An 18,269-nucleotide genomic window follows, 5' to 3' on the forward strand; every position below is an offset into this window, starting at 1 on the left:
TTACAAGATGCTGCCCCCCCTTGCCTTCCCTCAACCTAAAAAAAATATAAATTTGTGATAATCTCCACTAACAATTTTGGGAAGATATGCGCATTATGAAGGTATTATTATTTTTACGTTTTAAATGCATTACTATGTTCCTTAACTCTCCACTGAGCTGAATAAAATCGTCTAGCGTTACAACTAAGGTCTTTTTAAACGAGTATTATCGGTTAATAATTACACAAAATAATAAATATCTGGTTATATTCACTGTAACTAACGGAACCCTCAGTGTACAGTATATAAACAAGAAGGGCAATACCCACAGTATATATTTAAGGGCAAAAGGGGCAATATTTTGAGGAAATATTCAACAGTGTATGGCGCCGTTTGCATCAAGTTAGTCCATTAACTCCGAGAACTGCCCCAAGTTTCCATCCTCCCTCCCTCCCTCCCCCACATACTCCTCCTCCTCCATCACCTCCTCCATCCCTCCATCCCCCACATACTCCTCCATCCCTCCATCCCCCACATACTCCTCCATCCCTCCATCCCCCCTTCTCCTCCCTCCCTCCTCCCGCACCCCTCTGGACGTGAAGTGACTCGCCACCACCCAAAAAAGTAGCCACGTGTGAATATTTAATAATAATAACTCAAGATGTAATGATATAAGGACTGTGTTTGTTATACAAGACCGGAAATTTATGAAGAGTTTTTAATTTGAGTGAAATGTTGGTGAGAAATTTGTTGACGGAAAGATTTTATCAAGACTTTTTGGTGGTGACGATTTACGGGAGTTGTTGCTACCTCTGTATTAATTTAGGGGATAATTACTGATATGGTCGTTTTAATATACAAAATATATATAAAGTGTCGGAAAAAAAGGTGAAACCAAACGTAAAATTATGAAAACAATATTCAAATTCTTCACTAAAACGACAACTGTTCATTTATGTACGACCTAGTTGGGGATAACGAGGCTAAATTATTTCCGGCAACACAAAGACAAGAACCAAGCAAATCTAACTTTAAATAATCCAAACTTAATATTAACTCAAATTAGTTAGGTTAGATTAAACTTTCTTGGTTTATTTCATCTGCTGTCTGAAATGATTAATGTGTTTAGTTCCGTAGTCTCTTACCCGATTGTAAACACACCGCAATCTTAGTTCGAGTATTTTGTCTCTTCAACGCCTGATATATATTGTCTTAAAACAAACCAACAATAAAGATGCTGCAAATAAAACTAAAATAATAAAGTCGGATTGTTTCAACATTTCTACACAACATTTTTCTTGTCATGAGAATAAAAAAAGCAATAAAAGTTAAACCATAAAGAAGAAAAGTCGACAGTTAAAAGTTCAGAAACTTCAAGTTAAAAAATTCTACACAAATAAAAGGAACGTAACAAAATACTGACAAAGTTGAGTAAATAATAAAGAGAGAAATATTTGCTGGCTGAAGGAGACACTACCAAGTTGTCAGTGCAGTTCAGAGGTCAACTAAGAACCCATTGGCTGGTGTAGTGGCGTGGCTCCTCCCTGTACAGATCCCAGACCACACGAACCCACTATATTTCGAAACAAAAGCCAATCCGAGCATACAGTTCAACAAGAAGAGGAGGATTTGGATTAACTTATTTTCAAAAAAAACCCGACTTTAATCTGATTACATGAAATATATAATAATCAAATTCTACACTTGCTGGTTGTTGATTTACTACTGAACTGATGGTAACCTTTGACAACACACTCTACTAGCCAGCCCGATTAATATGCTAGTAGCGGTATATCTTATTTGCTTATCTGTCCAATTACAATGTTGACTCGATTCAATATGTATGTATGTACCTACTCCATTCAGCTATCTACATATCAATCTTCCCTACCCCAGCGTTTCTCCCGTGTCAACATTATCTAGCAACATCAAGGAGAGTCAGTAAAGTCACTACTGAGGAAAGTGACTCAGCGGGGAGGAAAGACTCGAGAGAGATCAGTTTTCCCGGAAAGACTCAATAACTGGGTGTAGTGGGATGTGTGGCGGCATTCATGTTGAAGTGAAGAGGGAGGTTTAGAGGTGAAGAGGAGGTAGGGAGAATGAAGGAGGTAGGGAGGTGAAGAGGAGGTTTGGAGGTGAAGAGGGAGGTGAAGAGGGAGGTTTGGAGGTGAAGAGGGAGGTGAAGGAGGTTTAGAGGTGAAGAGGAGATTTAGAGGTGAAGAGGTTTAGAGGTGAAGAGGTTTAGGGTGAAGAGGTTTAGAGGTGAAGAGGTTTAGAGGTGAAGAGGAGGTTTAAGGTGAAGAGGAGGTTTAGAGGTAAAGAGGGAGGTGAAGAGGAGGTTTAGGGTGAAGGAGGTTTAAAGTAAAGAGGGAGGTTTAGAGGTGAAGAGGAAGGTTTAGAGGTGAAGAGGGAGGTGAAAGGAGGTGAAGAGGAGGTGAAGAGGAAGAGGTTTGAGTGAAAGGGAGGTTTAGAGGTAAGAGGAGGTGAAGAGGGAGGTTTAGAGGTGAAGAGGAAGGTTTAGAGGTGAAGAGGGAGGTGAAGAGGTGAGGGAGGTGAAAGAGGTGAAGAGGGAGGTTTAGAGGTGAAGAGGGAGGTTTAGAGGTGAAGAGGAGGTTTAGAGGTGAAGAGGAGGTTTAGAGGTGAAAGAGGAGATGAAAGAGGTGAAGGGAGGTTTAGAGGTGAAGAGGGAGGTGAAGAGGTGAAGAGGGAGGTGAAGAGGAGGTTTAGAGGTGAAGAGGAGGTTTAGAGGTGAAGAGGAGGTGAAAGAGGGAGGTGAAAGAGGGAGGTGAAGAGGAGGTTTAGAGGTGAGGAGGTTTAGAGGTGAAGAGGAGGTGAAGAGGTGAAGGAGGTTTAGAGGTGAAGAGGAGGTTTAGAGGTGAAGAGGGGGTGAAGAGGAGATGAAGAGGTTTAGGGTGAAGAGGAGGTTTGGAGGTGAAGGGAGTTTGGAGGTGAAGGGAGGTTTAGAGGTGAAGGAGGTTTAGGAGGTGAAGGAGGTTTAGAGGTGAAGAGGAGGTTTAGAGGTAAAGAGGGAGGTTTGAGGTGAAGAGGAGGTGAAGAGGTGAAGGAGGTGAAGAGGAGGTTTAGAGGTGAAGGGAGGTTTAGAGGTGAAGAGGTTTAGAGGTGAAGAGGGAGGTTTAGAGGTGAGGGAGGTTTAGAGGTGAAGAGGAGGTTTAGAGGTGAAGAGGGAGGTTTAGAGGAAAGAGGAGGTTTAGAGGTGAAGAGGAGGTGAAGAGGTGAAGAGGAGGTGAAAGAGGGAGGTTTAAGAGGGTGAATAGGGAGTTTAAGAGTTGAAGGGAGGTTTAGAGGTGAAGAGGAGGTTTAGAGGTGAAGAGGAGGTTTAAGAAGTGAAGAGGGGAGGTGAAGAAGAGGTGAAGAGGAGGTGAAGAGGGAGGTTTAGAGGTGAAGGGAGGTGAAGAGGAGGTTTAGAGGTGAAGAGGAGGTTTAGAGGTGAAGAGGAGGTTTAGAGGAAAGAGGAGGTTTAGAGGTGAAGAGGGAGGTTTAGGGGTGAAGAGGAGGTGAAGAGGAGGTTTAGAGGTGAGGAGGTCTACTTTAGTGTAGAAGCAAAGTGGTAGGTTTAATCCACCTCTCCCTTCTAAAACCCTCGTGTTGTGGACCTTCTCTCACCTAATCACTGACCAATTGCCAGCTAGTTACGTCTCCCTTGAGCTTCTCGGTACAAATGAAAGTCGAGTCGATTGTTCCAAGGTCTCTTTCTAAACTTCTCCTCCTCTCTTCTACTTCTCCTCCTTCCCTCTCTCCCTCCCTCCCTCCCCCGTCCCTTCCTCCCCCTTCCCACCCCCTTCCTCATCGATCCCTAGGAGAGTAGGGAAAGATGACAAAATTGACCCTAACAAACATTCTTCCCTCACTCAAATTTCCTCCCTTCCTCACTCAACCCCTCCCCTCCTCAAATCACCCCCCTCACTCACCTGGTCAGTATGCTTCTTCTTACCTGTAATTTCTTCAGGTGTGGAAAAAAATTTAATTATTCACTCGGTATTTAATTAATGACTTGTCTAGTGTTTTTTACTCTCTCTCCTCTCTCTCTCTCTCTCTCTCTCTCTCTCTCTCTCTCTGCCTCAACGCTACCCCAGGACTCAATAACAAAAATATTCAGCTGCATCGATCCCAGACAGACAGACAGACAGACAGACAGACTCGTTCGCTCCTCACACACACAATCGCCTCCCTAATCCATTCCTAATCTTCACCTTAACTAATCCATTAAATATTCTTATCTAATTCATTCCTAATCTTTACCTAAACTACTATCACCACTAATCTAATCCAGTACCAATCTTAATCTACTGTTAAATTAATCTTCATCTAATCTATTACTGTACTAATCTTTACCTAATCCATTTTCTGAAGTCCAATCACCACTCAAAAATTTGTGCCTTTATGTAACACTGAGTTATCGAGCACAACTGTCTGTCTGTCTGTTCGTCTGTCTGTCTGTCTGTGTCCGTCTGTCTGTCTGTCAGTCTGTCTTCTGTTCTGTCTGTCTGTCTGTTTAATCAATCAAAATCCTCTCTCTCTCAGTCGCTCTACGCCTTAATCAATACACACACACACACACACACACACACACACACACACACACACACACACACACCCTGACTGAATGGTAAGAACAAATTAGTAAATGCTCTGGGAATAAACAGGCCGAGTACAGCCTATTATTTCACATAATTACTGGTATTACCGCATCAATAACACCACGACCACAACTACCACATTATTACAACCACCACTACCACAACTACCACTATTACAACCACTCCTACCACAACTACCACTATTACAACCACCTCTACCACAACTACCACTATTACAACCACCCCTACCACAACTACCACTATTTCAACCATCCTACCACAACTACCACTATTTCAACCACCCCTACCACAACTACCACTATTACAACCACTCCTACCACAACTACCACTATTTCAACCACCATTACCACAACTACCAATTATTTCAACCATCCCTACCATAACCACCACTATTTCAAACCAATTCCCTACCACAATTACAACTACCACTATTACAACCACTACTCACTACAACTACTACTATTACAACCACTCCTACCACAACTACCACTATTACAACCACTCCTACCAATAACTAACTATTACAACCATCCTACCACAACTACCACTATTACAACTACCACTATTACAACCACTCCTACCACAACTACCACTATTTCAACCACCTCTACCACAACTACCACTATTACAACCACCACTACCACAACTACCACTATTACAACTACCACTATTACAACCACCACTACCACAACTACAATTATTTCAACCACCCTACCACAACTACCACTATTACAACCACCACTACCACAACTACCACTATTACAACTACCACTATTACAACCACCACTACCACAACCACCACATTCCACAACTACCACTATTACAACTACCACTACCACAACTACCACTATTACAACTACCACTATTACAACCACCACTACCACAACTACCACTATTACAACTACCACTATTACAACCACCACTACCACAACTACCACTATTACAACTACCACTACAACTACCACTATTACAACTACCACTATTTCAACCACTCCTACCACAACTACCACTATTACTATCACCCCTATTACCACAATCAGAACCAAGTAATTAACTTAAGTACTTCACGGTCTACTAGCCACTAGGTGAGGCCTCCCATAGCTGTGAGGCCTCCTAATAGCCAGGTGTGAGGCCTTCTAATAGCCAGGTGTGAGGCCTCATTAGCCAGGTGTGAGGCCTTCTAATAGCCAGGTGTGATGCCTTCTAATAGCCAGGTGTAAGGCCTTCTAATAGCCAGGTGTAAGGCCTTCTAATAGCCAGGTGTTAGGCCTTCTAATAAGGTGTGAGGCCTTCAATAGCCAGTGTTAGGCCTTCTAATAGCCAGGTGTAAGGCCTTCTAATAGCCAGGTGTTAGGCCTCTAATAGCCAGTGGGCCTTCTAATAGCCAGGTGTAAGGCCTTCTAATAGCCAGGTGTTAGGCCTCTAATAGCCAGGTGTAAGGCCTTCTAATAGCCAGGTGTTGGCCTTCTAATAGCCAGGTGTAAGGCCTTCTAATAGCCAGGTGTAAGGCCTTCTAATAGCCAGGTGTAAGGCCTCCAGCCAGGTGTTGCAACAACGGACAGGACAGAAGCTTCACTATGTACGCAACAAGGTGAGGATAACAGAGCATGCGTATACCTGTAGCTCATTAACCTGGTCAATACTTACGATGGTTACGCATGTTAGCGAAGACAAGAGGAGGAGGAGGAGGAGGAGGATGGGCAAGTGGAGAGAGAGAGAGGAAGGAGGAAAAAGGGGAAGAAGAGGATAAGGGGAAGAAGAGGATAAGGGAAGAGGGAGGAGGAGGAGAGTAAGTGGAAAGGTAAGAGGAGGAGCAGAGAGAAACGCACAGGAGGAGGAAGAAGAGAGGGAGAAGCCTCAGAGGAAGAGGAGGCGAGAGTGTGTTCACGGTCACTCCTCAGCGTCCCTCACGAGTTCCGTCACCCCCACCGTCAGAGTAACCTCCTTCAGTATATACAGTACACCAAGGTAGTTAGTTCACCTGTGTCATAGGTACAAGACTTGATTAAATTCAACTGTGTCTGGAAAAAAGGAAGTTTACATTGGCCAGATATAGTCTACCTGTATCACCTGAAGATTAGCACCTCAGAGTTTATTCCACCTGATGATTAAATATTTATAACACCTTAAGGCTACCTGGGAGTTAGGTTAATTATTTAGGTTAAGTTAGGTTAGGTTAGTGTGTTTTAATCATCAGATGAAATAAGTTAGGGGGCTATCCTTCAGGTGACCCGTATGCTGTTACCTGTATAAAGGGTTCACCTGGTATACTGTCAACACCTGTGTAATAAATTCAATAAGGCAACACATGATGCAATAGAATTAATTAACCCTATCAGACTAACAGATGAAGAGAGGTATACAGAGAACAAATGGGCCCCATACACGTTCACACTTAATTACCTTCTAATAATTAAGTTCCTGTCTCGCTGGGAACTACACCTGTACAAAGTTTTCATTTTAATTAACTTTTTTTTATGATTTGGGAGTTTTATAAAGTTCTAGAGGGTTTGTTTACAAGTGTTCAGCTTATAACTTATTATTATAGTGTTCGTGTTGCCGGGGTGAGTCAGATTTCGTGAGAAGGTTGGGTGAGTCACTGTTCCTTCCCTCCTTCCTTCCTTCCCTCCCTCCGTCTCTCCTTCTCCCTCACGCTCCCCGAGGTAAGGTTGCCAAGTACTTCTCCTACAATGGGAATCTTATTTTCTTTCTATGAATTTCCAGCTAATTCTTTCCATATTATTTCTGATTATCTGTATTATATTATCTAGAAAGTGTAATTCATGTTTAAGTCTGAGGTATTTAACGTAGCTCTTCATATGGTTATTATAGAGATCTTAATAACTCCAGCGACACCACTACTACACCAGCTGTCGCGACACACAGGGAATAATCGACTGAAGTTCTGTGAAAGCCTAACACCTCCTGTACTCGGTATTACGTAAAGAAGAACTATGTACACAAATAGTCATCAACAACAGAGTGAAACCCGATAAAAAAAAACAAGAGACAAACAATAAAAACAAAACAAGTTGATTAGTTTCAAGAAAAATAAATAAAAAGTCGAATTTTGTACCCGAGAGCTAGGGGGAAGGTCCTTTACCACTCAGCCAGCAGTGAGTCTCTCCCACCACCACCACCACCCATTACGTCACCCAGGGTCGTCCCCAGGGTCGTCCTTATGGTGAAGGCGGTTGTTGTTCGTACACAGAATATAAGATTACCGTCTTAGTTGTATAGTTTATCACGTGAAGAATTCCTCTGTAAGTGTGTGTGTGTGTGTGTCTGTGGGTGGGTGGGTGGGTGGGTGGGTCTGTGGGTGGGCTGGCTGTCTGTGTAGGTTATATTATAAAGAAAGGTCATCCCAACACTACACCCTCAAACGTGGGATACGAACAGGTGACTTCAAAAATTACCAAGTCCATTCCTAACCACGACGCCACACCAGCTGAACCACGTGACACACCCGGAGGACAGGAGAACTGTTCACTTCTCTAGTCCAGGAACACTAAACGAAAAACTTGGCCCCGGTATCAAAGTGAACCCAGTCAGGCGATGCGAACGCCAGGCGAAGATGAAGCAGCGAGGAACCGAACCTGAAAACTCCCCACACCAAAGTTTTCAGATGAAAAGGAAAAAACTTTGATAAGAAAATTTGATTCTGCAGATGACAATTATTTTATAACGATTCTTAAGGTCCTTTTGGCAGGCAGTCTCCGTGGTGATTCTTCCTCCCCTGCCTCTCCCTCACCGTGGCAAATCCTTCCCCATCACTATCTCTCTCCCTCCCCACCCCCCTTTCCCTTTCTCCCTTAGCACCGCAGCTAATCCCCTCGGCCCCCTCTTCCTTCCGTCTTTTAGCCCTTTAATGAAAACTCTCCCTCGGCTCTTCCCTTGATAGTAACGGCCTTCCCTCACCTCTCACTCTTCCTCACTCTTCCTCACTCTTCTCACCACTCTTCCTCACCTCTCACTCTTCCCTCACCTCTCACTCTTCCCTCACCTCTCACTCTTCCCTCACCTCTCACTCTTCCCTCACCTCTCGCCACAAACCATAATCATAAACAAATCAACACGAATAAATTACTAAAAAAAATAAAAAATAAATTAATTCAGGTAAAAAAAAAAGAAGAAGCTATAGTGAATACAATCAGTTCATCACTATTACACCACTCATGAGCCTCTAGTGTATAGTGAATAAATTATACATCTCTGGGACTATATATACCTACCTATAAAAAAGGTATGAAGGGTGAATTCACGTATGAGACAACACCTATTTATAATATATTTCTATCATCACCATCATCATCATCATCATCATCATCATCATCATCATGTGTGGCAGTAAAGATCAGGTAGTGATGAGGTTTGTTCGTGATATAAACAAGATTATTACTTCCAGTGTGACTCTCCTCCTCTTGACCTTTTGACCCAGTTCTCCCTCAGGTCACAGGAGCATTAGTGAGGGGGGTGAGGGGGATGAAGGGTAGTAGTGAGGGAGATGAGGGGTAGTAGTGAGGGGGCAAGAACAAACACATTCAACAACAACAAACAAACAGTTAACAATCAACACAGTAAACAACAACAATCACAAACTAGACAATAACAAATACAACGAACATGAACACACATAATGGATAACTCGGGGACTGGTTTGGTTCGGGTCATGTTAGGTCAGTTCGGGTCATGTTAGGTCAGTTCAGGTCATGTTAGGTCAGTTCGTCATGTTTAGTCAGTTCAGGTCATGTTTAGTCAGTTCAGGTCATGTTAGGTCAGTTCAGGTCAGTTCGGTCAGGTTAAGTTTGGTCATGTTAGGTCAGTTCAGGTCAGGTTAGGTCAGTTCAGGTCATGTTAGGTCAGGTTAGGTTTGGTCAGGTTAGGTTTGGCCATGTTAGATCATGTTAGGTCAGGTCAGGTCTCGCCACTGTCACAACACGGACCTACACTCACTAAATCATGCTTACACGTCTCTCTACACCAATAAAGTTATCCCGTCTCTTCCTGGTTGTATGTTGCGCTGTCTTGTTCGTTCTGTCTGTCTGTCTCTCTGTCTGTCTGTGTCTGTCTGTGTTTGTCTGTTTGTTTTTAGTTCTTTTTCTTTTCTATTTCTTTTTTACGTAACTCTAAGAACCAGCCCCCCCTAAAATAATATCGGGGAAGCAATTTGTCAGAAAGGAAATTTTTAAACGCCCTCTCATAAATTTGTACTCGGGAGACCCAAAAAAAATACACGGCTGCAATAACCCCGTGTATGTGTGTGTGGGTCATAAATCACAGCAACTTCCCAATTGGTACCCGAAAAAAAATATTGGTGGTGGGAGGTTGTTCTCTTGCTACAACTAATATTACTCGCGTGAAAAGAAAAAGAATCTGTATTGTGTCTTTATATTGAGAAAGATTTATAAGTTTTGTGGTTTTTATTGTGTTTATATGTCGATTGGCTTTGTTTTTACTTCAAAGGTTTAAGCTACAACTATAGATGAAGTGAAAAATAGTATTGTCTTTATACCGAGGAACATTTATTGTATCTATTGTTATTTTCATTTGTTTATAGATCATTCATTTGTTTATACATCGATTGCCTTTGTTTTCATAAAGCTAGTGTCACATATGAAAGGTAAAACGACCGTACTTTGTTTTTAAACGAGGGAGAATTGTTGCATTTATTGTTATTTTCACTGCGTTTATAGATCATTCATTTGTTTATGTATCGATTGGCTTTTGTTTTTCCAGAGGCTTATAAGTTACAGCAACGCCACATCGTTAGTTAGTCGAGGAGGAGGAGGAGGCGGCGGCGGAAGAGGTTCATATACCGTCGTACTACGTGTTCCACCTCCCGGACCTCACATCCACGCAAAGAAGGAAGAAAAGAAGTTGTGGATGGATGGGAGGAGATGACGGATTGAGGTGGATGGAGGGAGATGATGGATTGACAATAGAAATAGCGGTCGAGAGCTGTAACTTTATGTACCCATTTATTTACGATACAATCACCAATTTATTTACGATACATTCCCCAATTTATTTACGATAAACCCAACCCGTTTGGTTTACGATAGATTCAGCCTCCGATAGCTGCCACGACCATAGAGGTGGCTGAAAGGGGAGGGGAGGGTAGGGTAGGGAGGGGAGGGGAGGGTAGGGTAGGAGGGGGAGGGGGGAGGGTAGGGCAGGAGGGGGAGGGGGGAGGAGGGTAGGGTAGGAGGGGGAGGGGAGGGGGGAGGATAGGCGGAGAGGGGTAGATCCCCTTAATTTTTTGTAGGAGAGCCTGAGTCATTGGCTTCTATCCAAGACGAGAGATGAAAGGAGAATAGGGAGTAAGAAAGGGGAATAGGGAGTAAGAAAGCATATAGGAGTAAGAAAGGGGGAATAGGAGTAAGAGAGGAATAGGTGAAAAGAAAGGGGAATAGGGAGTAAGGGGAATAGGGAGTAAGAAAGGGGGAATAGGGAGTAAGAAAGGGGAATAGGGAGTAAGAAAGGGGGAATAGGGAGTAAGAAAGGGGGAAGAGGAAGAATAAGAAAACAATAAACAGCAGAAGTAAGAAAAAGAATAAACAGGGAGAAAATAAGACAATAAAGATGATTAGGCAACTCACATATATACTGGAGATGAGATAATGAACGATAACTATGATAATGAACGATAACTATGATAATGAACGATAACTATGATAATGAACGATAACTATGATAATGAACGATAACTATGATAATGAACGATAACTATGATAATGAACGATAACTATGATAATGAACGATAACTATGATAATGAACGATAACTATGATAATGAACGATAACTATGATAATGAACGATAACTATGATAATGAACGATAACTATGATAATGAACGATAACTATGATAATGAACGATAACTATGATAATGAACGATAACTATGATAATGAATGATAATGATTAACCCAGGTAATAACATCTAATTAATCCAGGTATTAAACTCCAATTAACTCAGGTAAGGATGACTACTTAAGTGTTCATCAGATGAGGTTAATTCATACATACATACATACATACATACATACATACATACATACACTGTCTTCCCATCACTAGGAACACAAAAATGGGAATCAATCAATAGCATGGAACAGTTCCCTCCACCACCCAGTACCCCCATCCTGCCATTTGAACAAGTTATAATCAAGATATCAAATTTTGGTTAACAGATCCTACAGCATGTTCAGGAGTACCTATACTGCGATTTTGAGCAAAAATCAATTTTGGACGAAATTCCAAAAATTGTAAGGCTTACCCCTACAGAATTTTTGCCAAAATACTCTCTGAACTAAAATTTAATGTGCCTAACTATTTAAGTACATCCAGAATAATACACAAGCACCAAGAAATGACCTCGAAAACCCATAAGTGGCGAGTAATTAGCATTGCAAAAAGTAATTAAAATATTCTAAAAATCATTTGAACATTTTCTAAAAGCCATTTGAACAAGTTATAATCAAGATATCAAATTTTACAGATCCTAAGCAGCATGTTCAGGAGTACCCTCCGCCACCCACACACTATCCTGCCACCAGTACCCGCCACCCACACACACTCATCCTGCCACCCAGTACCCCCCCCACCCACACACTCATCCTCCACCCAGTACCCCACCCACACACTATCCTGCCACCCAGTACCCCCCCACCACACCTCATCCTGCCACCCAGCGCCCCCCGCCACCCACACACTCATCCTGCACCCACACCCCCACCCCTGCCACCAGTACCCCACCCTGCCACCCAGTACCCCCACCCACACACTCACTCACACCCCACACACTCATCCACCCACCCACCCACCTCTATCACTCATCCCAGTCTTCATCTCTAACCCGGCCTACCCTCTCCCACCCATCTGCTGCCCTGGCCACCCTCCACCCCACCCAGCACACACCACCATAAACCACCCACCTGACAGATGGTTCGTATAGATTAAAGGCAACCAGGGGAGCTGAGGCTGTGTGGCTCTTGTGTGGCTCATGTGCTGTGTTGTGTAGGGTGTGAGGCTCATGTGCTGTGTTGTGAGGGCTGTGTGGCTCATGTGCTGTGTTGTGTAGGGTGTGTGGCTCATGTGCTGTGTTGTGTAGGGTGTGTGGCTCATGTGCTGTGTTGTGTAGGGTGTGTGGCTCATGTGCTGTGTTGTGTAGGGTGTGTGGCTCATGTGCTGTGTTGTGTAGGGTGTGTGGCTCATGTGCTGTGTTGTGTAGGGTGTGGCTCATGTGCTGTGTTGTGTAGGGTGTGTGGCTCATGTGCTGTGTTGTGTAGGGTGTGTGGCTCTTGTGCTGTGCTGTGTAGTGTGTGGCTCATGTGCTGTGTTGTGTAGGGTGTGTGGCTCATGTGCTGTGTTGTTAGAGGGGTGTGGCTCATGTGCTGTGTTGTGTAGGGTGTGTGGCTCATGTGCTGTGTTGTGTAGGGTGTGTGGCTCATGTGCTGTGTTGTTAGGGTGTGTGGCTCATGTGCTGTGTTGTGTAGGGTGTGTGGCTCATGTGCTGTGTTGTGTAGGGTGTGTGGCTCATGTGCTGTGTGTGTAGGTGTGTGGCTCATGTGCTGTGTTGTGTAGTGTGTGGCTCATGTGCTGTGTTGTGTAGGGTGTGTGGCTCATGTGCTGTGTTGTGTAGGGTGTGTGGCTCATGTGCTGTGTTTTGTAGGGTGTGTGGCTCATGTGCTGTGCTGTGTAGGGTGTGTGGCTCATGTGCTGTGTTGTGTGAGTGTGTGGCTCATGTGCTGATGTGTAGGGTATGTGGCTCATGTGCTGTGTTGTGTGGTGTGTGGCTCATGAGCTGTGTTGTGTAGGGTGTGTGGCTCATGTGCTGTGTTGTGTAGGGTGTGTGGCTCATGTGCTGTGTTGTGTAGGGTGTGGCTCATGTGCTGTGTTGTGTAGGGTGTGTGGCTCATGTGCTGTGTTGTGTAGGGTGTGTGGCTCATGTGCTGTGTTGTGTGTAGGGTGTGTGGCTCATGTGCTGTGTTGTGTAGGGTGTGTGGCTCATGTGCTGTGCTGTATAGGTGTGTGGCTCATGTGCTGTGCTGTGTAGGGTGTGTGGCTCATGTGCTGTGTTGTGTAGGTGTGTGGCTCATGTGCTGTGTTGTGTAGGGTGTGGCTCATGTGCTGTGTGTGTAGGGTGTGTGGCTCATGTTGCTGTGTTGTGTAGGGTGTGTGGCTCATGTGCTGTGTTGTGTAGGGTGTGTGGCTCATGTGCTGTGTTGTGTAGGGTGTGTGGCTCATGTGCTGTGTTGTGTAGGGTGTGTGGCTCATGTGCTGTGTTGTGGAGGTGTGTGGCTCATGTGCTGTGTTGTGTGGTGTGTGGCTCATGTGCTGTGTTGTGTGGTGTGTGGCTCATGTGCGTGTTGTGTAGGGTGTGTGGCTCATTGCTGTGTTGTGTAGGGTGTGTGGCTCATGTGCTGTGTTGTGTAGGGTGTGTGGCTCATGTGCTGTGTTGTGTAGGGTGTGTGGCTCATGTGCTGTGTTGTGTAGGGTGTGTGGCTCATGTGCTTGTGTTGTGTAGGGTGTGTGGCTCATGTGCTGTGTTGTGTAGGGTGTGTGGCTCATGTGCTGTGTGTGTAGGTGTGTGGCTCTTGTGCTGTGTTGTGTAGGGTGTGGCTCATGTGCTGTGTTGTGTGGGGTGTGTGCTCATGTGCTGTGTGTAGGGTGTGTGGCTCATGTGCTGTGTTGTGTAGGTGTGTGGCTCATGTGCTGTGTTGTGTGGGTGTGTGGCTCATGTGCTGTGTTGTGTAGGGTGTGTGGCTCATGTGCTGTGTTGTGTAGGGTGTGTGGCTCATGTGCTGTGTTGTGTAGGGTGTGTGGCTCATGTGCTGTGTTGTGTAGGGTGTGTGGCTCATGTGCTGTGTTGTGTAGGGTGTGTGGCTCATGTGCTGTGTGTTGTCTCTGTGGTTTGTGTCTAAATTATTCCTTGTGTATGCTAACATGTGCAGAGGCTGTGTCGGTGATGTGTCGTAAGGGCTGTGTGTTCGGGGCAATAATATACCTTTGCTGTGTTCTTCCCGCCGTGTACTTCCCGCCGTGTACTTCCCGCCGTGTACTTCCCGCTGTGTTCTTCCCGCTTTACAATGATGACCAGAGACGTTAAACAAGTGGTATCGTAAATGACTAGGTGGTATCGTAAATCACAATTGGTATCGTAAATCACAAGTATCGTAATAACAAGTGGTATCGTAAGTGACAACAATACCTTACTGTGACATTATTGTAATATAAGTCAACACAATATCTATTACTAGCAAAATAAGTTAAATCTATAAGCATCTACTGTGTGTGTGTGTGTGTGCGTGTGTGTGTGTGTGTGTGTGTGTGTGACTGTTGACTGTTTCTATACTCGTGTCATAACAGCCATAGGTAATAATGAAGTGTAGTGTATAGTGACCAGTAATGCGCCTGATCACGCTACTTAGGAAATTAAGGAAGGGGGTGAGGAAGGGGGGTGAGGAAGGGGGGTGAGGAAGGGGGTGAGGAAGGGGGTGAGAAGGGGGTGGGGTGGGGGAGGGGTGAAATGAGAAAGGGAGAGAGGGGTGAGGTGGGGAGGAAGGGGTTGAGGTAAGGGAAAGGGGTGGGGGAAGGGGAGAAGGGGATTAAGGGGGTGGGGAAACGGGGTAGAAAATTTCCCTCAGTCAAATCAGCAAGTAGTGTTTACCTGTGTCTGTCTACCTGTGTTTGTCTATTCTGTCTGTCTGTTTGAGTCACCTGTAATACACTCTTATGAGATTCTCTTTGGTACATTCTGATACACTTGTCCCTGTGCATCATCATCATCATCATCATCATCATCATCATCATCACAGTCAGACACAGTTCCCAAAAGCCAGCGTCGCCAAGGGCAGCTGACAGACAAGTCGTCATAAAAATGTTATCAGAGTCGATTTATCGAGAGCGTTGGCGACACTGTCATGGGAAACAACTCCGCTCCTGAATAAACGACTCTTACCACTAGATGGGTGTGTGGGGGTGTGTGTGGGGTGTGGGGGTGTGTGGGGTGTGTGGAGGAGGGTGTGTGTGTGGGGGGGGGGGGGTGTTATTTATAATCATTCATCAATCATGCTCAACATAACTCCCACCTAGTGATAGCCCCCACCTAGTGATGACTCCTCCCACCTGGTCACTGACCCCCACCTAGTGATAGCTCCTCCCCACCTGGTCATGACCCCCACTAGTGATGACTCCTCCCACCTGGTGATGAGCTCTCCCACTTGGTGATGACCCCCACCTAGTAATGACTCCTCCACCTGGTGATGACTCCTCCCACCTGATTGTGACACCTAATACAGGTTGAATAAGACACTTCAGAGTGATCAATACACCTGCTCGTGCAGGTCAGAAAGAAGTGTGGATGGTGGCGGATCCACCCCCCCCACACTACCCACACCCCACCTCACTACCTACAGTACACCACCACACTACCTGCAATGCACCCACCACACAGTATCACCACAGTACACCCACCACACTACCTACAATGCACCCACCACACTACCTACAATGCACCACCACTACCTACAGTACACCACCACACTACCTACATTACACCCACCACACTACTACAGTACACCCCACCACACACTACCTACAATACACACTACACCACACAGGCCACCACACTACCTACAGTACACCCACCACACTACTTATTTGACCACACACACACACACACACGTGTATTGCCAAACATATGCGACCTCTACCTCTACCCCCTCCCCACCTCTTCATCTTCCTCTTGGCCTCCTCTGCCCTTCCCCTTGCTCTTCCTTTTCCTCCTCCCCCTTCTTTTTTTTCTTCTCCCCCTCTTCCTCTTCCCAGCCTCAGGTAGTCTTAAATTCTTCAGCTAGAGAGGGTCGGGGGGGTCGGAGATCAGGGGGTCAGGTCAGGAGGTCAGGTCAGGAGGTCAGGTCAGAGGTCAGGGAGTTGGAGAGGGGGTGTGAGCGGAAGCTGGCTGAAGAGAATTAGAGTTTCATAATTAGTCTTGCAAGGGGGGCGGGAGGGAGAGCCAGGGGGGGCAGAGGTGAGTGACCTGGCTGTGTTGATACGAGAGGTGATGTCCTCACCTAACTAATTAATCGAGTGAAGGGCCCTTAGTAACTACACTTTTATTATTTTTACTTTGTGTTGTTGTTTTTTAACCAGGGACACTAGACATGTCGTCAGCCACCACTTCCTGCCTCCAGAACCACCACCGAGGCAAGAACTAAGGGGAGGGAGGGAGGAGGGAGATAAAAAGGGGTGACAAAATAAGAAAAAAAAAAAAAAGATTGAATGGAAGGATATCACAAGAAGGGGTTTAATTTCTTTCATTAAGTTGAGGATTTAGTGAACAAGAGAGTAAGGGTGGAAGGGGGAGGGGGGAGGGTAGGAAGGGGGGAGGTAAGGTTAGGTTAGGTTTCTTTATCAAGTTTACGAGTACCATAAAGGTGTTATTTCCGGCACAGGGACCAAAGGGAGTGAGGTGTACAGGGTCTCGTAGGTAAACAGTCTCTCGTGCAGGGTCGTTGGGGAAGAGTTAATGAGAAGGACACGACAATCTCAGGTCAGAGAGAGAGAGAGAGAGAGAGAGAGAGAGAGAGAGAGTACTAGTTCTATCACTATTGTCACATTATTGGTCACACCTTCCAAGTGACGACGATGACGATGAAGGTGATGTCCCAGTGGCTAATTGCAGGTGTTGTTGAAAAGGTTCCTGGTTATCTGGTTACCTAAATTGAGTTACCTGAGCTGGCTGATGAGGCTGAAACACCACCTTAAATAACTCGCTCGCTACCATCTCCTGCCTGATGGTCTAAAGTTTACTGCTGAAGTTAGCCCACACACTGAGAGGAGAGAGAGAGGTTTCGTGAGAAGATGACTGCTCTCTCTCTCTCTCTCTCTTTTCTCTCCTTCGCCCTTCCTCTCTCTTTCTCTCTCCTTCCTTCCTCTCTCTCCTCCTTCCTTCCTTCCTCCCTCTCCCTCCTTCCTTCCTTCCTCCTCTCCTTCCTTCCCTTCCTTCCTTCTCTCTCTCCTTCCTTCCTTCCTCTCTCTCCTCTCTCTCTCCCTTCCCCTCCCTTCCCTCCTGTCCCTCTACCCCCAACACCCAAGCGTCTCATCTGAGAGTAACGCCACCTGAGCCTACAGATGGTGCCACTCGCCACGCCCTCGCCCATCAAAGAGAGTCGCCAGTAGTCATATTGAGAGACTACCTGAGGACCACCTCCCCACGCCTGCCTCATACCATATGCCACAGCCTGCCTCGACCACCATATCGCCACAGCCTGCCTCGACCACCATATCGCCACAGCCTGCCTCGACCACCATATCGCCACAGCCTGCCTCGCCCACCATATCGCCACAGCCTGCCTCGCCCACCATATCGCCACAGCCTGCCTCGACCACCATATCGCCAGGTACATATACACTGACCCCTTTCAAGAGATGAGTTACCCCCCCACCCCACCAGTCATTCCATGTATTACAGCTTGGATACATTCCTGCATGTAACCTAACCTAACCTAACCTCCACAACTCTACACGTGGGATATATGAATATGTATCTCTATATGTATTATGTATTATATGCAAATGTGTATTCACCAGGTAGATAGAGACATACAGTACAACACAACCATCGCTACTTCTACACTGTATCAGAATCGTGAATTTTCTCCGACAGCACA

At 45.3% G+C, this 18,269-nt stretch overlaps 1 protein-coding gene across 3 annotated transcripts in view; it reads right to left on the minus strand.

Moving 5' to 3' along the window:
* The window catches only part of LOC121872297 (galactosylgalactosylxylosylprotein 3-beta-glucuronosyltransferase P-like), a 49,905-nt gene that overhangs the window by 23,455 nt on the left and 8,181 nt on the right, over positions 1–18,269 (minus strand). The window contains exon 1 of one of the 3 annotated variants that reach the window (XM_042374993.1): positions 6,246–6,345. The exons of the other annotated variants lie outside the window; for them this stretch is intronic. Within the exon in view, the coding sequence (XP_042230927.1) occupies positions 6,246–6,258 (13 nt within the window). The 5' untranslated portion in view covers positions 6,259–6,345. Of the gene's footprint in view, positions 1–6,245; positions 6,346–18,269 lie in introns of those variants that run through there. 3 annotated transcript variants of the gene reach the window in all.

This window comes from Homarus americanus, unplaced genomic scaffold (assembly GCF_018991925.1).
Source record: "Homarus americanus isolate GMGI-L3 unplaced genomic scaffold, GMGI_Hamer_2.0 scaffold5589, whole genome shotgun sequence".
NCBI lineage: Eukaryota > Metazoa > Arthropoda > Malacostraca > Decapoda > Nephropidae > Homarus > Homarus americanus.